At 47.2% G+C, this 22,278-nt stretch overlaps 1 protein-coding gene across 1 annotated transcript in view; it reads left to right on the top strand.

Annotated features, from left to right (window-relative positions):
• The first annotated feature begins 1,672 nt into the window (after positions 1-1,672).
• The window catches only part of CDK7 (cyclin dependent kinase 7), a 28,979-nt gene continuing 8,373 nt past the window's right edge, over positions 1,673-22,278 (top strand). Inside the window, exons 1-7 of the mRNA XM_088443930.1 lie at positions 1,673-1,874; positions 4,136-4,195; positions 11,718-11,751; positions 13,764-13,831; positions 17,086-17,154; positions 17,336-17,446; positions 20,928-21,046. Of these exons, the coding sequence (XP_088300056.1) occupies positions 1,785-1,874; positions 4,136-4,195; positions 11,718-11,751; positions 13,764-13,831; positions 17,086-17,154; positions 17,336-17,446; positions 20,928-21,046 (551 nt within the window). The 5' untranslated portion in view covers positions 1,673-1,784. The remainder of the gene's footprint in view (positions 1,875-4,135; positions 4,196-11,717; positions 11,752-13,763; positions 13,832-17,085; positions 17,155-17,335; positions 17,447-20,927; positions 21,047-22,278) is intronic.

The raw sequence follows: 22,278 nt of genomic DNA, 5'->3' as shown, positions 1-22,278 counted from the left end.
CCAGGCCTTTACATCAAGAATGAAGAGTTCATGTATTGAAACAAAAAGCTTTGTGTTCCATTTTCATTTCCCCCTACCTCCCGCCTCCCTGTCTACGCTCTCTCTCTCTCCGGTGTAATGGCCAGAATCTAAGCTGTGCTGGAAGGACAGCACTCTTTAGGTGACTATGCATAGCCAGCACTAAAAAGGGAAACCGTTCTTAATTGGTTGTATTCTGAGGGCCTGATTCACTATGCGATTGTAATAGTGATTACGCAAGCTATGCCATCTCAGCACAACATAAGGACGCCCACTTTACCTTACACACATCCGTAATGTTTAGCAAGACTGTGAAACCATCGGTAACATCGAGTACAATCAGAGCCTCACGCACACTTGCACAAGGTCAGACCTTACTCCGAAATTGCTAACTTCATTGCACGCTATGGCTGCGTAAGGCATCGCAGTGGATAATTTATGCACGCCCCTGCAACAGCGTTCAAACGCTCTGGCACGCCTGCATTTTGCTGACCACCCCCGTCGGGTGTAGGACTATAGATAGACAGTAAAAAGGTAGACAGTGTCTAGATAGACACCAGATGTTAGACAGTTAATAGGTCGACTGGGACAAAAAGTCGACATGTGAGAAGGTCGACAGGTACAAATGGTTGACAGTCAAAAGGTCGGCATGAATATTGTCTACACAAAAATGGTTGACATATGATTTATTTTTTAGCCTTAATCTTCATCGTAACAGACCCTCCTGGTGCCTAACCCCGGGATTTTGACGCCTATATTTAGTCCCGGTCGGGCTTCCACTGTCAGCATTCCGATGGCCAACTTTCCGGCCATGGGTAATCTGACTACATCCCGGCACAATAATCCCTATGGTTACATGCGTTTTCTGCAAAGTATTAGTGTATTTTCTTCAACAAGTAGCTCTTACTAACTGCTTTGGGGCTCGTTTTCATTTGGATGTAAGTCAGTTTTATGTCACACCTCTCAGATGTAGCAGTACACGCAAACTTTACAGCCGCGCTCATAAGTGGTGCTGTCACAATCTCCCTGAAATGCTTTTTCAAAAGTAGGAAAAATGTGGAATGATGGCGGCTAATGCTGGACAGTGTGCACATGCGCAAAGTTAGACTGACGTTTATAACATCTGTCTATAACAGTTTGAAACCACTGCAGGGCAGTTGATGGGCAACCCAAGAGATCCCTCCACAATGCACCCCAGGGAATGCTGTACATACTGCAGTTCTTGTTCTCTAACCCCTATGAATCCTGATTACAGTGCAGCTTCATTCTGTAATAGGTATATGTTTACTGCTGCTGAGAAGCTCCATAATGTGATCACAGAACACAACACACTGCTTTGAACTGTTTCACAGATTCCCAGTGTAGCAGCTTCTCTAGAGACTGTTTGTAACCATAGCAACAACAGCAGCAGCACATGGCAGCACGTGCACGCTGAGACGGAAATCAGGGAGCGCAGCTGATGATGATGAGGACAAGGACATGAAGCTTTGGATACTAGAGGATACAGTGCGATCTACGATGACGCTATTTAGTGCCCGTTGTGATCTGCGGAGAGCCAGAGTCCGCCGCCATTTTACCGTGGACACTAACAATTTACTCGTAAACATCACAGCAAAGATGTCGTTGCTGCCCGGAACTCTAGGGTTAGCTGTGTGTGGGTAAGTGGTTTCGTCACAGCGACGCCCGGATGTACAGGTGGGGGCGTGGCCTGTGGTAAATGCCGGTGCAGCTGTCAGGCTGGTGGTGGCGGCGGCGGCAGCTCTGGCATGATGGAGGCGACAGGTGGCGGAGGCGGCATAGAAGTGCGGTCTCGCTCCAAGCAGTACGAGAAACTAGAGTTCTTAGGGGAGGGTCAGGTGAGTGCCATTCCCGGGTCTGTTACGCTGACAGGCTGGAAGAGTGTGCTGGGATTTGTAGTTCTACAGCAGGGATCGAGTACATTTCAGGTGTCTGTGTATTGTTGGGGTGCCAAGCATAGGCATTTGACCCAGGGGGGATCCATTGAAGTCTCAGTGGTTTTGCAGCTCGTCCATTTCCCCAATATGGCATTAGCTTTTCAATGCTTGTCAAATTAAGCAGACACCGTAGTACCATAGCAGTCTGCGGGTAAATGGCAAAAATAGAGGGGCTGCACTTAAATTAGTGATTTCTCTATAGTATCCCCAGTTTTAAACAGGAGTAAGCGGCAAGAGGGGCTTATTAGTCATTAAGGAGCCCATTTATAATTCAATATTTGAGGTAAAATACCCGAAAACACACGTTTTCGGGGGTTTACCTCAAATACTAAGTATCCCCTGGATGTATGGAGGGACCGCAGCAGGTACCTGCTGCGATCCCTCCTTTGCCGCTGGCAGTTGCCTCCCCCATAGGTTTCTATGGGGGATGCGATGCTGCCAAATGTACCAATATCCGGAATGCAAAGCATTCCCGATATTGGCCCCAGCAGCTAACGCCATCTGAAGATAGCATTAGCCGCTGTAGTCTATAGGAAATTACCGCATATCTCCCAGATCCCTCCGCCGGCAATGGGCGCCGCTCTTGCTGTCCGCGAGACTGCGCAGGCGCTGCAGCCCCCAATGCAATCCGGCCACATCGCAGGAACGAACTCCTTTCGGAGCCCGTCACCCTGGATGTGCCGTACATCCAGCCGCTGTGATCGCATTTTGCAATGCGATCATTGGTGGTACTGCATGCCCTGATCGCATTGCAAAATGCGATCATTAATAAATCGGCCCCTAAATATTTGTAGCATATTCCCCAAAAATGGGTGTTTTTAAGGAATATGCTGTAAACATTAGGTATCCACCATATCTATTATGGAGGGGTTGCAGCAGATATCGATATCTGCTGCTGTTGCTTCCATTTCTGACAGCAGCCATAACCCCCATAGATTTATATAGAGGATGCAATGCTGTTGGATTTACCAAACTCCGGTATGTGATGGAGTTGTGTTGCCGTAGTCAGTTTGGGTACGGAATGCAGGTTCTAACTGGTGCCGGGATTCTGAGCGCCGGCATCCCGACCGCCAAAAAAACTACTGGGAGAGGGTTCCGGCTTCCTAGCAATGGCTACCCTGCATGCACAGGATTCCCGAGAGGGGAGTGAAGAGACTGCTGATGCCTAGCGGGACCTCTGTTCCTGCGGGTGCTATTCAATACATCCTGGCGCTATAAGCATACTGCAATGTTTTCATGGGTGCTAATATCGCATTGAGTGTACGATTATTGAGAAATGGGCCTTATAGTCCCTTTCTCTGGTAAATAAAAAAAATGCCAGTGAAAGTGGTTTTCGGGGGATACTCGCAAATATTTAAGTGTCCCCCAGATGTTTTATGGAGGGATCACAGCAGATATCGCAGTCACTCCATTTCCAACAGCTGCCGCAACCCACATAGGTTTTTATGGAGAATGCGATGCTGTCGGATTTACCAAGCTCTGGAATACTAATGGCTACCGTGCATGCAATTAGGTGTCCTGTTTTTTACCAGAGAAAGGGACTAGAAGGTCATTTATCAATAATCGCATACGCAATGCGACCAAACTCATGGTAAATCTGACAGCATCTCATCCCTTATAGAAACCTATGGGGGTTGCGGCTGCTGTTGGAAATCTGCTGCAATTCCTCCATACTAAGTGCAGGGATACTTTATTTGCAGGTATCCCCTGAAAACGGGTGTTTTCGGGGGATATGCTACAAATATTTAATGATAAATATATTAAGTATCCCCCAGATGTATCATGGAGGGATTGCAGCAGATATTCGATATTTCCGCCCCAGAACGCGATGGCGTTGTGCTGCTGTAGCCTATGGGCTAAACTTTGCAAAAATGATCGGGAGAGGGTTCCGGAGTAACTCTCCCTGGCAATGGCTACCACGCGTGTGCGGGGGTACCGATGGGGGAGTAAAGAGACAGCTAATGTGGGGAGAGACATTGAGCGAGGAGCACAGAGTTGTGCCTTATTAGGATGAGAGTTGGATATAAATCTGCTTTAATGCCACCATCTTAACAGCTATGTGAATTGAAGCTTTTTCCTGTTGTGTATGTGTGCTGTGTCCTTCCACTAGCATGTGAGTTGTGTCTAAGGTTACACCCTGGTATTCTGTTTTTTTTTTCTAGTTTGCTACAGTCTACAAAGCAAGGGATAAGAACACTGATAGAATTGTGGCAATTAAAAAGGTTTGTATGACCACATTGCACGTACAGAATTTTTTTTCTTCCAACAATATAAAGTAACATTAATGGATGTTTGATTGCTTTGCTGAAGCATTGTCCTACATGTGCAGAGATGGTGACTGAATCCTCTCACTCTTTACCGCCTCTACAAACCAGTGATCGCTAGGAATTTGTATGGTCCTGTTGTACAGGTGCCATAGTAACTGAAGTGCAATTGTCTTTACACTAGAATTGTTTTTATCCTAGATGATGTTTTTGTTTTTAGAACACAAAAGCAACAGGTCTTACTAGTTTAAAGCAAAAATATTACCAACCCCACCCATATGTAAGAGTCAATTACAGTTATTGGACATTACAATGCAACACCCTTGTCATGATGTTTGGGAGCTGCTCAGATAATCTTATCCCTTATCGCAAGACCACGGCTCAGCCATGGAGTGAAATAGGACCTAATGTCCTTGCTTTGGATAAGCTCCATGTACACTTTCTCCTGGTGGATGATTAGCAGTCTTTCATAACTGTGTTGTTGTTCTTGTTGAGTCTTTTGTAGGGCACCACAAGGTGTCCAAAGTGCCATACAGGGATTAAGCACACCGTTACTCATCAGTAGATGTATGCAGCAAACATCTGGACACAGCTAAGCCTTATTATATTAAATACACCTTAAGATGAACGCTCTGTCATGCTGAAGAATTTGTAGAATAAAGCAAATATATAATTAAATGTGTGTGTATAAATATATATTTTCTACTTCAGGGTCCATAGGGTATCCACAGGATACCTTGGGGTATAGGTGTGACGTCAGTCGCAGGGCACCAAAGAGTTAAGCTTTCAGCCTCCCAGGATGCACTGGGTCCCCCTCCTATACCCCGCCCACGAGCCAAGGCACCTCAGTTTAGTTTGGTGCCCGGCCGGAGTCGGGTGCACCTGTTGGAGTGGTGGCTAGAAGAGCCCCTGAAGCTTTTTCTTCATGCAGCTGTGGCTGCACATCTGGATGAACAGCATGGACAGTCAGTCCTGACGTCCATGCTGTCTTCCCTACACCCCGCCGGTACCAGAACGCCGGTACTGATCCGGGGATGCTGGTGGGCATCTGGGGTCACAGCTAGCGGTGACCCCAGATGTTCCGGACCATGGCCGGATTCAAGGGGGACAGAGGTAAGCAGCGGGGTCCCGCGGTGGGTCCCCGCTGATCACATGGTCCTAAGTCCCCAGGCAGGGGGCTCCCTGGGGACTGGCTGCAGCGTGGAGCCAGGCGACCAACCTGCGCTTCCACTACCCCCTGGGACAGCGGACCGCAGCAGAGCGGTAGCGCTGCGGCGTCCCAGGGGTTAAATGCATGCCAGGGGAGCGCGCCTTCCCTGTCTCACAGCCGGCGCCTCCCACGCTGCACACAGCCCTCTCTGCACTGTGCTGACTGGCCCTGTGTCAGCGCTCCTCCCCCAGGCCAGCCTCCTCTCTGCTCCTCGGCGGCCATCTTCTCCAACGCATGGTGAACGCTGCTGGAAGCACTGGACGGAAGCATTGTGGTCTGGGTCCCCTCGCATACCTCTCCTCCGCTGTGGTCAGGTCTGTGTATGCAGCGCTGTGTCCTACCAGGCCCTGTGCCTGTGTAGTTGAGTGATCAGCGCTGTTAGTGCAGGAATTGATTTTCTTTGCATTGTATGTGACTGTGCTAGTGCTGCCTGTAACTTTTCTTCTCTAAACTGTCAGCTTTATTACTGTCCCTGTTCTTTCTGCTAAGCCCTTACGGTGCGGTGCTGCAGGGTGGTCTCTCGCCTATTTAATATATAATTGGTGAGAGGGGTCACATACGTGGTGCCATCATGTCTGAAAGTGATTTTCCCCTCCGGCTACAGTGTACCACGTGTAAAGTACCGTTAGCGGAGGGGGAGGGTAGCGCGGAGGGCCTTTGCCAGCAGTGTTTGTCCGTGGCGCGGCCTCTTACGGTTACAGCACCGGTACAGGAGCCGCCCTGGGCTTGTTTCGCTCAGGCGCTAACAGCTTTAGTGGGCCAGTTAGCTCCGCAGCCCGCGTTTACTCCGATGGGTTTGTCCCAGCAGTCTGTGGTGTCGTCACCCATGCAGGGTTTCCCACGACAATTGGTGGTACCCCACAGTCTCCCTATTTCCCCGCTCCCGGTTTCTCAGGAGCCAGCGTGGGTTAACTCCCTGACGAGTTCTGTACAGCACTTGTCGGATGTATTGCAAGGGGAGTCTGTGATGCGGCCTCATAAACGGCCGGTGGCGTCTCTGTCCGCTCCTTATTAGGATGACGAAGGGACGTCTGATGATGGGGAGATTCTGGATCCTTACGATCAGGAACCTCTCCATACTAAGGACGCTGATGCTAAGTCCAAAGTATATATTCCTGGACTTATTCGGGCGGTCCGCACAGCCTTGGTGATTGAGGACGAAGTTCCCCCAGCGGCTAAGTCTTTCCTCTTTCGGGTCAGTTGGTGGACCATTTAGAGGAGTCGTGGCAACAGCCTGGCAAAAGATACCAGCCGCAGAGACGCCTGGCGGTGGCTTATCCGTTCGCGGATAATTATTTTGCTAAGTGGGAATCCCCTCCACAGGTGGATTCTCACGTGACCCGTCTTGTCCGTAGTGCCACATTGCCGATGCCATCCATGTCCTCCCTTAAGGATGCTACGGACCGCAAGGTGGAAATCTGCCTGAAGTCCGCTTATTCCCTTGCGGGGGGGGGCAGCACGGCCGGCTATGGCCATTTGCTGGGTTGCCAGAGCGATGGAGCGCTGGGCGGATTCATTAGAGGCTTCTTTTGATTCCGACTGTCCGGCCGAGCAGGCGGAGTTGATTGGCAATCTCCGTGATTCGGCCACTTACATCAACGAGGCGGCTCTAGACATTAGTACTCTGGTGTCTAGAATTTCTTCAGCAACGGTAGCTGCTCGTCGCACCTTGTGACTGCGATCCTGGAAGGCGGACGCAGATTCCAAGAAGGGTCTGGAAGCCTTGCCGTTTACCGGAGAAGTTCTCTTCGGTCCGGATCTGGATAAGATTGTGGCCACGCTGGCGGCAGCCAAATCGGCTCGTCTCCCGTCGGCCGCTGCTCCTTCTGGTTCTGGACCATCATCCTTTCGGTCATCTAGGGCCCAGGGCAGGCCCAAACCACAGTCGTTTCCTCGTCAGGCTGGCCCTAAGAAATCGGTCAAGCCCCGGAAGCAAGCATGGAGTACCAGACGTCCGGCCCCCAAGCCAGATGACAAGCCTGCGGCCTGACGGTCCGGGCCTCCCTTTGGGGGATCCCAGGGTGGGAGGCCGCCTGCTGCAGTTCGCCCAGTGTTGGTCGGTCACTACGACAGACACTTGGGTTCTGGAGGTGGTTTCCCACGGATACGCCCTCTCCTTCCGGCACAGAACCCCGGCTCGATTCTTCACCACGGGTCTACCATCAGACCGGAACAAGGCTACGGAGCTGCGGAAGGTATTGCACACTATGCTCCAGGCTGGAGTTATAGAGCCTGTTCCATTCTCCCAGAGGGGCCAGGGTTTCTATTCAAATCTTTTTTTGGTACAGAAACCCAATGGGTCGTATCGTCCGATTCTCAACCTCAAAGCACTCAACAAGTCTTTGCGGGTACCGAAGTTTCGGATGGAGACCCTACGGTCCATCATTCTGGCGCTGGAACCGGGGGACTACATGGTGTCATTGGACATACAGGACGCTTACCTGCATGTCCCTATTCTTTTGCGCCATCAACAGTTCCTCAGGTTTGCAATCCGCAGCGACCACTTCCAGTTTCGGGCGTTACCTTTTGGCCTGGCGACAGCACCACGTGTCTTCACCAAGGTGATGGCGGCTTCTCTGCGGCTGCAGGGAGTCCGCATGTTGCCGTACTTGGACGACCTGTTATTGGTGGCGGGATCTCCAGAGCTCCTGTTACGCCACTTAGACCTGACCATTGCCCTGCTGCAACGGCACGGCTGGCTAATCAACTGGCAGAAGTCCACTCTAATCCCGTCTCGGAGGATTCTGCATCTTGGAGCCTTATTGGACTCGGGACAGCAAAAGATCTTCGTGACGGAGGAAAAGATCTCTGCTTTGCAGTCAAGGGTGCGCAGTTGTCTGCACAGCCGCCAGGTGTCTCTACACTCGGCGATGAGGTTACTGGGCTCCATGGTGTCGGTGTTCGACATGGTGGAATATGCCCAGTTTCACTCCAGACCTCTGCAGCACCTGATCCTGTCAAAGTGGAACGGGCTGCCTCAGTCTCTGAAGTCCCAGACGATTGTGTTCACCCCGGAGGTTCGCCTGTCCCTTGCTTGGTGGTTACAGACGACCCACCTCAGCGAGGGACGTCTGTTCTGGATTCCAAATTGGGTCCTGTTGACTACGGACGCCAGTCTTCGGGGCTGGGGAGCAGTTTCGGGTCCACATCTGTTCCAGGGCAGGTGGACTCCGACAGAAGCGGAGCTTCCAATCAATATCTTGGAACTCCGTGCGGTCTTCAATGCTCTCCAGCAGGCACATCTGTTTCTCCAGGGTCACCCGGTAAAGGTCCAGTTGGACAACGCTACCACCGTGGCCTACATAAACAGGCAAGGAGGAACCCGAAGCCGGGCGGCTCTCGTAGAGGTGTCTTGGATCCTGGTTTGGGCGGAGCGCAATCTTCCGGCCTTATCAGCGGTCTTCATCCCGGGAGTGCTCAATTGGGAGGCGGACTTTCTAAGTCGCCAGGACGTTCATCCGGGGGAATGGTCCCTGCACCCGGACGTTTTTCAACTGCTGGTGGACAGATGGGGTCTTCCAGAGATCGACCTCATGGCGTCCCGGCACAACAACAAGTTGCCGGTGTACGGGTCTCGCACAAGAGACGAAGGGGCGTCTCTGGTGGATGCTCTGTCCGTCCGGTGGACATTCCGGTTCGCATATCTGTTCCCTCCGGTCTCCCTTCTTCCACGGGTAATCCGGAAATTCAAACAGGAAGGAGGGACGCTCCTGTTGATAGCTCCCGCGTGCCTCAGACGGCACTGGTTCTCAGACCTTCAGGGTCTGTCCGTGGACAGTCCTCTGCGGTTGCCGCTACGATCGGACCTCTTGTCTCAGGGTCCTTGTCGTCACCCGGACCTGACTCGGCTGTCTTTGACGGCGTGGCTGTTGAGACGGCCATGCTGAGGTCCCGGGGGTTTTCCAGCTCTGTGGTGCGTACCATGTTGCGAGCTCGGAAACCGTCTTCTGCGAGGATATACCATCGCGTGTGGCATACGTTCTTCCAGTGGTGTCGACCGAGAGGTTATGCACCGCGGGAGTTTCGTCTGTCTCGGATTCTCGCCTTCCTGCAAGCGGGACTAGATCATGGGCTTCGCTTTGCTTCTTTGAAGGTACAGGTTTCGGCCCTGTCTGTCTGGTTTCACCGTAGGATTGCTACAATCCCGGATGTGTGCACCTTTATGCAAGGTGTTGTCCGCATTCAGCCGCCCTTTGTTCCACCTGTGGCACCTTGGGATTTGGCTGTGGTCCTGAGGGCTCTCCAAGGACCGCCGTTTGAACCACTGGGCTCAGTGGATCTTAAATGGCTAACAGCTTAGACTGTTCTCCTTCTGGCTATTGCTTTGTTTCTGAGTTAGGGGCTCTTTCTTGTAAACCCCCTTTCTTGGTTTTTCATGGGAACAGGGCGGTGCTCCACACTCGGCCCGAGTTTCTTCCCAAAGTTGTTTCCCAGTTTCATGTTAACGAGGAAATCGTTGTTCCGGCCTTTAACTCACCGGGTCTTTCCGTGGGTGAGGCCTCTTTGGATGTTGTGCGGGCCTTAAGGACTTATGTTGACCGCACTTCTTCGTTTAGGAAGTCGGACGCTTTGTTTGTCCTCTATGGCTTCCGTAAAAAGGGTTGGCCTGCTTCAAAGCAAACTTTGGCAGCCTGGATCCGTATGGCTATTTCTGAAGCTTATCTTCATGAAGGCCTACCGGTCCCTCCTTCTCTGAAGGCTCATTCCACTAGGTCTGTGGGTCCTTCGTGGGCAGCTCGACGTGGTGCCTCTGCAGTCCAGATCTGCAAGGCTGCTACGTGGTCCTCTGTCCATACCTTCGTGAGGTATTACAGGTTTGACACCTTTCGCCTCTCAGGATGCTTCCTTCGGGCGGCGGATTCTCCTTTCAGCACAGGAGCGTCCCCACCCTTAAAGGATACTGCTTTGGGACATCCCCAAGGTATCCTGTGGATACCCTATGGACCCTGAAGTAGAAAATATGAGATATGGTAAGAACTTACCCTTGTTATCTCTATTTCTACGAAGTCCATAGGGCTCCACAGGACTCCCGCCCTGTCGCATCTGTGCTGCAGATGGGCTTTGCTCTGGTCACCGGTTTTCCGTCTCCCTCTGGTGAGAATGTGATTCTTGTATGTGTCCAGATCTTTGTTCTCTCTCTTCCTTCTCCTCCTCCGGCCTATGGCTTGGTAACTAACTGAGGTGCCTTGGCTCGGGGGCGGGGTATAGGAGGGGGACCCAGTGCATCCTGGGAGGCTGAAAGCTTAACTCTTTGGTGCCCTGCGACTGACGTCACACCTATACCCCAAGGTATCCTGTGGAACCCTATGGACTTCGTAGAAATAGAGATAACAAGGGTAAGTTCTTACCATATCTCATATTTTTATTCCATAGGAACACCAGTTTGTTCCTTAGTAGACAATTCAGTCGGGGAATGAAATGGGCAGTAGAAAGTAGGAGCTCGTTTTTGAATATGCCAGAGGTTCCCAAACGTGGTCCTCAATGCTCCACAACAGTTCATGTTTTAAGCTGGCCATACACGCTACAATTATCGGGGTGATCCGCCTGATATCGGCGGATCGCCCCGATAATTGTAGCGTGTGGGGGGGAGGATTTTCCAGCATGCCCGTCCGATGAGATATTTACCGGTAAACTGTCGGCCGCATCTGGTAAGGGATGAAAGCAAATGACAATCAGCAATTTGCTCCCAAATGTCGGAAAATGGACAAAAACTGTTGTTTGAACAAATTGTTTAGATCAAACATTTAACAAACTTGTCTGAATGACCATTTTCATCTGTTTTCTGGCATATAGGAGCAAATTGCTGATCATCATTTACTCCTATACGTTAACAGATTTTCATTCCAACCAATCAACAAGTTGGCTGTAAATTGGTCTAGTGTGTGGCCAGCTTTACAGGCAATGGTCCAGATGCTTTTATTAAACAAGGAAATATGACAGGATGCTTGTGTTGCTGAGCTCAGTCATAGCCCCAATCAGGACTAGAAGTAGGGAACAGCCAACAATAGCTTTGTGATACTACAGGAATAGTTTGACCGTACCGTACCGTACACTAACGATCATATTTTTTTTTTGTAAATATAGTCCTTAGTAGCACATTACATATAATTTGTATACTGTTGTATATTGTTTTTGTATTCTATAATTTATCAGTATCTTGATAATCTTTTAATTAGCTATATATTTTTTACATGCAGGAGTGTTATTAGTGAAACCATTGTATAATGTATGTGATTTTTTTTATTTTATTTTTTTTTTCATTTTCTGTAGATTAAATTGGGTCACCGTGCAGAAGCCAAGGATGGTAAGTCCTCGTCTAACCGTTATTGTTTTTGTAAACAGGATTTGTTTTTTCTGTCCAATAATAAGCACTAATTTTACAACACTTAAGTAAAGTCCAGTATGTTGGTATTGCAATAACTGACTCTGGGATTATGTGCCCGCAATGTAAATGTGTTGACTATTACTTGGGGTTATGTACTAAAACCCTGATTTTTTAATGAATAAGAATGGATAACAGGAATTCAGTATACACTACCTGTCAATCAGTTACATTGTCCGTTATGTAACTATCGCCATAGTGGCTGCTGGGGGCGGCACTGTAGGTATTCGGTCTGACACAGACTTGTGCTTCCTTTGGAGGTCTAATCCCTGGCAATGTTGTAGAGCTCAGCATGAGAGCAGGTCCAAAGATGATATAGGGCAGAAATCTACTTGGCTGTAGCTGTGGTCACTACTATGCAAAGCAAAATGTTCCCTCCCCCGGCTTTTTTGTTTTTTCCTGTCTCCAATGAGAAGACATTTTTGATGTATTATATTTACACATAGATGATCTGGTCCCCTCTCTTCCAGCTCCTGCTGAGGAGTTAATGTGGCTGCTTAGGAGAAGTCTGGGAATGTTCTGGTCACTGACCTCAATCTCAGTGTGACCATCAGACAAACACAGCTACATTTTATCTCTGTACTGACAACGCCACATACTGTTTACTTCCTTCCCTTGTGCTGGTTACAGAAGATGTTTGTATCGCTAGTTAGAAAGTTTAGAATGATTTGCTGGAAGTTTTTTTTTGGAGAGTTTAGTTGGAACCTGCAGAAATCCATATTTACTTTTTCTTGGTAATTGTTCAGTAAAACATAATAGTTATTCCATACAGAGAACCCATATTGTGGCCTGAACCAGCAAACAGTGCAGAAAGTGGTGCATGGCTGGCGTCATCTCGCAGACATTTCATGTGGGCTAATCCCTCCTGTGCTGTGAGATTTTGCGTTTGGTAGAGAACCTGGTCTGAAATTACAGTATAGTGAACACCAACGGTCACTCTCCCCATTCTCTACCAGTGACTGCTGCATTTGTGCTTGTCCTCCAGCAGGTACCTGTATACTATATCCCCTGTCCTGTATCCCAGCTCTACTCACCCCCCATGCATCCATATTCTACACTTTTCCCTGCATTACTCAAGAGCTTGTCAGTGGCTACTAATGGTGGGTACACACTACACGATATGCTCCCTGAGCGATATTGTGTAGTGTTGTCCCCGGCAGGCTGTGCTCAATGTCGTTCATGACATTGAGTACAGCTGCTGAACGATATCATTAACGATATCGTTCAGCGCCGGGTTCTCTCCCCCATTCCCTGACATGCAGCAACCTGACAAGATCGTCAGGTTGGCCTGCATGTCAGCCCGATGAACGATAATGACGAACGACCCGCGGGAACGCGCGTCGTCATTATCGTTCATCTTTTTGGGGTTAAAAATGGATGATAAAGTGGACGACTGAACGATAACGATATCGATATCGTTCAGTCGTCCACTTTATCGCCCAGTGTGTATACACCTTAACACAGTTGTGGTATGGCTTGTCAAGGGAGGGAGGGGCAATCTGACCTTGTTCAGACCTTGTTTATGTAGCCTGAGCCTGCTTTAGTGAACTACTCATTTTAAATGTCTTGAATACTTTTTTACACAATAACTCGACCTCTACAACTCCCATGTTAATAGGAACTGCCATGTAGCCTGATGTACAGTTGCAAAATAAATTATGGCAACAGCTGTGTCAGAATGTTTTACTGTTGCTCACAGGTAATATTGAATGAAATTGCTACCATCCATGACCCAAATCTTGCTTTCTAAAAGTGCCATGTTGTATTTTGTGATGTAATGCGATCGTCCATAATGTTTTTGGGGTTTTTTGTAGTTTGTTTTTTTTGTCATCTAAGCCTTTGTTACAAATAAAGTATAATCTTTTTAATTTTCTGTATCCTGTGTGTGCTCAATACTCAGTAATTTAATTCCTTTTATATTGTTTGATTCACAGGCATAAACAGAACAGCATTAAGAGAAATCAAGCTTCTGCAAGAGTTAAGTCATCCAAATATTATAGGTGTAAGTATGATGCATTCTATCTCTGCCAGTACACAAAGTAGTTTGCACAATGCATGTAATAATTTTGATATATGGTGCTATTACAGCATAAGTTCCAAGTAGTAAATGCTTTAATATTTGAGCTATCAGTAACTGGCCAAAAGACCAGTACATTTAAACACTACAAGCTGGGGCCTGTGCACTATTAAAATTAACATCGTTTTGCAGCTGTATTGCCACCTTTTACCTAATTCCCTTTCACTTTCCTGTCTCCTTCCCGCCCTGGGGGCTGCTTCATGCTTTCGTTTTTTTTTCCTGAGCTCCTTGGTTCATCTGATAGTTGTGGACAAAAACCGTGGCTGCAGACTGACAGGTGGTTGGAAGTGACAAGCTCAAAGAAGGACCAATGGGCAGCTGCAGTTATAAAATCATAGCTTTTGATTGGTCATTCTGCTCAACTGATTGTCATGTCTAATTATTTGTTTTCATTGTAAATACTGAAACCTGAACCCTTGAAATACTGTATAGTAGGTGAACAAGAAGCCTGGGCACTTGCAACAAATTTCTTCACCTAGTATCCTCTCCCTCTATCCCCAGGGACTTCATGTTTTTTCACTGCCCAAGGAGAAGTTCGCTTATTCTTCTGCTGAGGCAGCTTTATCTTTTATTTTCTTTTATAATTTCTTATTGGACTTGACTCTGCGGCTGCAGGGGTTATCTGGAGAGCTGAGACGCTATCAAGGCGCTCTTGAGCAGACAGTCCATTCCCATCATGTGAGCCACTCCAGTGAGGTCCCAACTACTGCCATTGCAGACAGGTGCTTGGACCCTCTAAATTCTACTTCAAACCATCTGGCATAAACTCTGTACTTGAGCACAAGTCCGGGCAGCTTGCAGTAAACCTGTATAGCTTGCGTGAAGCCTCACAAAATAAGCATGCTAAGACAAAGTTTCTCCCTCACTGATAGACAACTGGTCTATCCTCAGACAGGGTAAATCGTGTTACTTTACGAAAGGTCATTCATGCTCTGTTGGTTTTTGGGGTCATTGTACCTGTGACTCAGGAGCAGAGAGGATTGAGATTTTACTTTTCCTGGTAAAGAAACCGGCTGGGTCCGATTGTCCAATCCTGAAAATGAAGTCTCTCAATGCCCATGTCCACTTGGTGCGTTTCAAGATGGAGTCGCTTAAATCGGTCGTGCAAAGCATGGAAGAAGGAGAATTCATGGTGTCCTTAGATGTGCTTGCCTCCATGTTCCCTGGGATTGTCACTTGAGCCTCCTCCAGATTTGCTATTGAATGACAAACTTTTCAGTTTCAGGCCCTTCCTATTGGCCTTTCAGCAACGCCATGTGTGTACAAAAATTGTGGTGGCTGCCTTCCTCAGAAACAACGGGGTAAAGATTATTACTCATCTAGATAACCCTGTGCTAAAGGTAGGTTCTCATTTATGAATTGTGGACGGTGCAAAGTTCAACTTCATCCAATCACAGAGGCTGATTTTTCTAGGTGTTGTTTTTCGTTCAGCACAACACTGAGTATTTCTGCCTTCGGACAAGATTCATTTACTATGGTCGCTAGTGAGGTCTCTGCTGAAGCAAACATGGGCAAGATGGTGTTGACCTCCGAGGTCTAGTTTACTCAATTCCATTCCTGGATGTTACAATTAGAGCTTCTGTCAAAATGGAACAAATACTATTGGTAAAATATCACACGGTTAATGAGGGTGTGTCCCTTTCTTCTTTGGTGGCTGGATGTGAACAACAAGACCAGTCCTTCCACCATTTGGGATTGGACTCTGCTTACCACAGATGTCAGTCTTTTTGGGGAGTATCATGCCATGTTTTGGGGCCAGGACTAAGGATCAGAAAGTTTTGTTTAACTGATACTTTGGTAGTACCATGGGACTTTCCTTTAGTCTGTCTTTACCCATGGAAAGCATTGCTACTGAGAGTGCTATAACTGGAAGGGGTTTGTCATTCTTGTTTGTCCAAACTGGCCATGCAGGTCTTGGTATTCAGACCTTCAACATCGTTCCTTTCAATATGGCAGGATCTTCTCAACCTGGGTACATTTTTTTCATTCTGGCCCACCTTTCATTTGGCTTTAACCAAATAAATGGTTATTTAAAGAAAAAAAAGTTACTCTCTTTTAAAAATGTTAATGAATTAGGTAAATATCTATTTTAAAGGGTATTTAATGTTTTGCAAACAATCTGCCTAGGGCAGAGGTTCCCAATCACGGTCGTCAAGGCTCCCCAACAGTTCAGGTTTTAGAGATATCCCTGGTGAAGCACAGGTGGTTATATCAAATTGACTTTGGCACTAATTAATCACCTATGCTCAACCATGGATATCTCTAAAACCTGAACTGTTGGGGAGCCTTGACGACCGTGATTGGGAACCTCTGGCCTAGGGGTTGTCTAGCACCACCCTGTGGTCATGCCTAGCAGGCCTCTATACTATTATCCCTCAACCCTGTAGCATTTTCTAATCACACTTTTAGATTCCCCTGTAGCATTCCCCACCCCTTTTGTAGAGTTGATACCCCCTGTAGCATATTCAAATCGCTCTTTATTTATTACCAGTTATTTATATAACGCACATATATTCCGCAGCGCTTTACAGAGAATATTTGGCCATTCACATCAGTCCCTCTATATTCCCTATCACATGTATACACACTAGGGTTAATTTTTGTTGGGAGCCAATTAACCTACCAGTATATTCATGGAGTGTGGGAGGAAACCGGAGCACAGGGAGAATATACATACTCCATACAGTTAGGGCCATAGTAGGAATCGAACCCACGACCTCAGTGCTTTTAGGCAGTAATGCTAACCATTACACCGTCTGTGCTGCCCAACTACTCTTGAAGCATTTCATCCTCCCCTCTAGCATTATCCCTCCCCACATCACACCAGTTACCATAGATCCCCCATATCCTCTCCCATATATGCAGAGCGCAGTGGAGCGTATGACATGCAGCACAGAGGGGGACCCATCAGCTGTACTAAGTACTAGAATGGTGTTCCCAATAGAGTGGCTGCTGGGTATATAATAATGTTTAATATAGATCACCCACTTCACTGGATACAGTTCTAGAAAGTCATACTGTTAGAGACCCTTAAAAAAAATATATATATTGAGTCCCAGACTGTTGCAACAGTTTTGGTAATCTCCATTTAAACAATCTCAACATGCATTTACTTGTAATGATAAAGGCTGTAATTATTTAGGAAATTGAAGCAACTAATATTTTTGGTGTCATTGCAGCTTCTGGATGCATTTGGCCACAGATCAAACATAAGTCTTGTATTTGATTTCATGGAAACTGATTTAGAGGTAAGTTTACCCTCAGAAATGGCAGATAAAGCTACATATAAAGATTAAACAATTGCACATGCAAATACTTGTCACCCTGCTTGTTTAGGTCATTCAGATTTGTTGCTGCCTCTAAGACTATTTTCTATACACAGGCTGTATATTGTGTAAATCTGGATGTTGTGTGTAATTTTCATTGCAGGCTATAATAAGAGATACCAGCTTAGTCTTAACTCCAGCGCACATAAAGTCTTACATGCTGATGACCTTGCAGGGCTTGGAATATTTGCATCATCTCTGGATCCTGCATAGGGTATGTTTCCATATGTATAAAACACAGCTAGATTTGTAGTGATAAATCTATTTTCCTTTGCTAGTAATACAGATGTTACTGACATATTTTATATTTTCTAGATGTTTTCAGCCAGTTATGAAAATGCTGCATTTTTCTCGGTGACATATGACAATATCCCAAACTACTCGCTATTGGATAATAAATACATTTTAATAAATACATTTGGTAAATGGAGTCGGGTGTGCTCTTCCTGTGGGTGTATGGCAAGGTGTTGTGGTTCGTGTAATGAGCCGTGCTATGTTGAGTAATAGACAACAAAAATGGGTGGCCAAAGCGTTTGAGTAGACAGTGCTGCTCCTGAGTCGTCCAGGGGAGAGGGAGTGGGGGATGTTTCCGTCGATGAAAAGTGGAGGAAGGTGTGTATAGCTGGGGGGGGGGGTACGTGACTAGCTCAGGGTGGGAAGGTGGATAGACCCTTTCAGGGGCTCCTTCCCATGTGGTTGCCCTTCCTGTCTGTGCGTTACTGTGCTCTCCATCTGTGCTGGGCGCGGTGGTGCTGGTGGCTGGATGAGGTGAACAGGGGTATGCTCGATTCGTTCGTGCACTACTGAGACCCCATCCCCTCCTACAACCCTGGGCACAACTGCAACGGTATCCGGAACCGGCGCCGTGACCCCTTCGCCAACGCACCGCTTGCCCCATCTGCATCACGGGCACCCACTGCGACACATGGCACTCACCGGTCCAGGCAGTAATGAGCACCCTTAGAGATCGACAGCCTGTCCTGGAACGGATCGAGCACACCCCTGTTCACCGCATCCAGCCACCAGCACCACCGTGCTCAGCACAGACGGAGAGAGGGAGGGCACCCACTGCCTCAGGCCAGCCGACGGCACCATCGGCTTACGGCACCCGCATCCAGGCCTAGGCCAGTGGGCGCTTCCACCATACCACACCACTCCGTCAAAACAGCACCAGACGGCTGCTCACAGAGCCCTTTGAGCTCCTGGGAATCACCAACGCACCAGGGAGGCCCACCCCCCCACCAAGACGTGTACTGCACCACCAGAGTCCCTGCGACAGAGCCATCAGTCCACGCCAGGAGGAAGGAAGTTCTACCTCATTAAGAGACACTGCGGCCGCATCAGTTCACCTTACAAGTACCTACCGGTAGGTAAGAACTTTGCTGCACCACCATGCGGGACGCCGCCAAACATTAGAACTTATTACCGACTTTACCAAAGGTCCAGCAGGGAAGACGTGCTGGTCAAGAACCGCATGTTAAGGAGCCTCCTGAAGGGGTCTACCCACCTTCCCAACCTGAGCTAGTATCGTACCCTCCCCCCTATACACCTCTTCTTCCACTTATCATCGACCCCCACACCCCCTGGACCATTCTGGAGCAGCACTGTCTCTACTCACCCATTTTGTTGTCTGTCTTTTATTCAACATAGCACAGCTCATTACACGAACCACAACACCTTGCCATGCACCCACTGGAAGAGCACACCTGACTCCCTTAATCAAATCTAATTACAAACGGGACCAGGTAGTCCTGTAGGCGGTGCAGCACTCCTCTTTTCAAACCTCCCACTCTCACACACAACACACACTACTCTCTCTCTCGCCCCCCACCCCCATCCATTACCAAATTTTGGATGAGCGCTGTTCACCCCATTATCTTCATTTTTATAATTAAGACTGTTAGAAAATAGAACCTGACTCAGACCCGCTCGCAAGATGTGGCCGCTTGCTCCCAGTGTATGGAAATTCAGCTAAGTGACATCAAGGCATCCGCTCGCGCGGCAAGGCATAAGCACGCCCACTATGTCTTGGCGAGCGATCACTTTGAGGGGAATTCAATTAGAGGCGAAAAGCCATATTCGCCTGTTTTTTTGTGAAAAATTTGCCTAAAAATAAATTTGCCAAATTCAATTCCAGGACAATTTCGCCTAAGTGGAAACAATTCTCCAAAAATGATTCTCCAATCAATAGCTGGTGAAAAGAAATGCAAAATCTTTATTTTGGGGTGCAAACGTGGGGAAACAACTCAGACCCCTTGGGACAGCCCCCCAAAGGACAAATACGTAAAAAAACCAGAAACTAAAACCTAAGAACACCCCAAAAAAGACATGTAATTTTTTGGGTGTAAATTTAAAAAGTGGGGGGATAAACATTAAAAGTAGCGAAAAAGACTTCTTGGGGGTCCACAAGTATGGGTAAGGTGTTTTTTGGATTGCAGGTGGATTTTTCAAATTTTTTAAAAGTTCACTTTAGAGACATAAAAACATGCTTGCACCCATTTTCAAGCACCCCAAATTTGACAGGACTACTTATTTTCACCAAAAAATACTGCTTTATGCTTTTCTTCACCACTTTTACAAAAACGCTAATAGCAAGCAATTTACACAACTTAAGTACGCAAAATAGTTTTATTAGGGCTATTAGTACACATCTATATTGATTCCCTATGTTAGAGCATCTTTTTCTGGGGTACAGACTGATTTCCCCAATTCTTTCAGTACTTTTCACCTGTTCCGCATTTGCCTATTTCCGTGTTCGCCTGTTTTGCAATTGAATTAGGCGAAAAGCGGTGACGAGCACGGAATAAATTTTCCTCTGAAACAGGCGAATGAAGCGAACAGTCGGACAGGCGAAAACTTTGCCTCTGATTGAATATGGCTCTTTGTGTTTATAGACGCCCAGCAGCCTGTCTTTAGCCGCCCACTAGCGTACGTCATCTCCAGGATGTATATACAACCATCGGTACATCGGGTTTCATCGCATCTGTGCGCAGCGCTTGCGTTTGACTGTACCCTACCGCAAGCACTGCGAGCACTTCAGTGTAATATTCAACCAGGTGACGTGTACTTTGACGCTGCCTGTCAATTATGCACGCCCCAGAAACGGCGTGAAAACACTGACACGCCTGTGTCCGCAACTCCACTCCCCCGGTACTACTGGCCTGCCCCGTTATCTCCCACAAGCCTCGCCTGTCACTCATTCCATTGGGCTGTCTTTGCAGGGCGAGCGAGCACATTACGATCGCTCGTACTAGTTTGCGCACTGCGAACTACACGCATGCGCACATTAGCGAACATAGTCTGCAACGAGCGGCCGCTTGCTAGCGAGCGGGGCTGAATCGGGTCCATAGTTTAATAAAAAAAAAAAATTTATAGACAGGGAAAAAAACATGAACAATACTTTATGTATATACTTTTTATTTATGACTTGGCTCAGTATTGCTGTTGCCATATTAAATCTTTATCTCTTGCTCATCTGGGATATCCTCAATTTGTTAGCCAATGAGATCATCTGAATGTTCACTGCAGCACAGAAGGTTTCAGGAGATGGGTTTGTTGAATTTCTAAGACAACGTGACCTTATCCAACGCTGTGCTACAGTTAGTCGATATTTGGTCCCTATAAATTTGTTTGAGGAAGATTATGGTGTTAAACTTTCCTCTGTAGGATTCATGAATCCAACTTTTATCTTATAGGATTTGAAGCCAAACAATTTGCTGCTAGATGAGAATGGGGTCCTTAAACTGGCTGATTTTGGTTTGGCTAAATCATTTGGGAGTCCGAACAGAGTTTATACTCATCAAGTGGTAACAAGGTAATCTGGCCTGAATAATTGAAATGGTAATCCATGTACATTGAAAAACATTGTATGTTCTGTAACATGACAAAATACTGAGATAATAATTGTACATCAATGCATGACTATAGAAATGTTAACTCCACTAGTGTCTATGGTTCCTAGTAATGGCTGACGAACACTAATTTTAATTTTGTTTTTATTCTTTTTGTAGTATATTTTTCCTGCCGTTCTTTACATTAGATACAGTATTTAATTAAACCTGACACACACCAGATTTTCGTTTGCCAATTTTTTTAACCACTTTAATACCTCCCAAGCAGTGGACAAGCTCACAGTGGTGGTTGGCAAATATTTATAATTGTCCGCAGAGGGGCCGCTGCCGAGTTGAACGCAAGTTGAGTCTAATCGTAAACTTAAAATGCACTCTCAAAACACTCCAGTTTGCTGCTCATACAGAGTTGCCCATAAATGCAAAATGCGTCTAGTTTGCAATGCCTGGCATATGCTCCACTTTACTTCAGTGGGTAACAGGGGCAGGTGTGCCAAGAATATGACCTGGCTGTGTGACATACAGTGATGGTAAAATACAACCTTAATAATCAGTACAGTGCATACGCATTATGGTACATGGCTGGACAGTGTAATTCATATTGAATAAATTCACACGGACCATGAAAAATTATTTTAAATAGAAAATAAAAAACCTATCCTCTGCATCTTTCCTTTTTCACATGCCAACTTGGAAACATGTTTTAGTATAGCAAACCAATCACTCATTTCACTGTTGTTATAAAAATATTAGCAAGTGGGAGTGATGGTAGGCACAGTCAGCCAATCAGATGTGTCAAGCTGTTGTCGTCACCATGAGTTTGCAGTTTGCACCAGAGGTCAGTTACCTGCAAGTGATCCGCCTCCAAAAAGAGGCATATGTGTCTGTCTGTCTGTTACTTAGCATGGGACACGTTTTCCAGCAACAACCAAGAAGAGTGCAAATGTGCAGCGCTAAGGTACTCTTGTGATGCTACTATTGCATGGGTGTAGTAGGTATTACCTACCTACTGATCGTCCCTAAGGTAAGTATTGCTAACCTAATCCGCCCCTCCCCCAAGTGCCTAAACCTAACCTCCCCCCCCCCCCCCCCCCCCCTTCCCTGCAGCCTAATTCTAAGTCCCCCGGGGGGGTGCTTAACCCCCCCCCTTGCGGCTGTTCGCTCCCGGCTTATCATCCTTCGTTCGGTATGCGGGGCT

This window comes from Taudactylus pleione, unplaced genomic scaffold (assembly GCF_031769625.1).
Source record: "Taudactylus pleione unplaced genomic scaffold, aTauple2 ptg000336l, whole genome shotgun sequence".
NCBI classification, from domain to species: Eukaryota; Metazoa; Chordata; class Amphibia; order Anura; family Myobatrachidae; genus Taudactylus; species Taudactylus pleione.
Note: the sequence above shows the minus strand (reverse complement) of the source record. Positions and strands in the feature narration are given on the sequence as shown.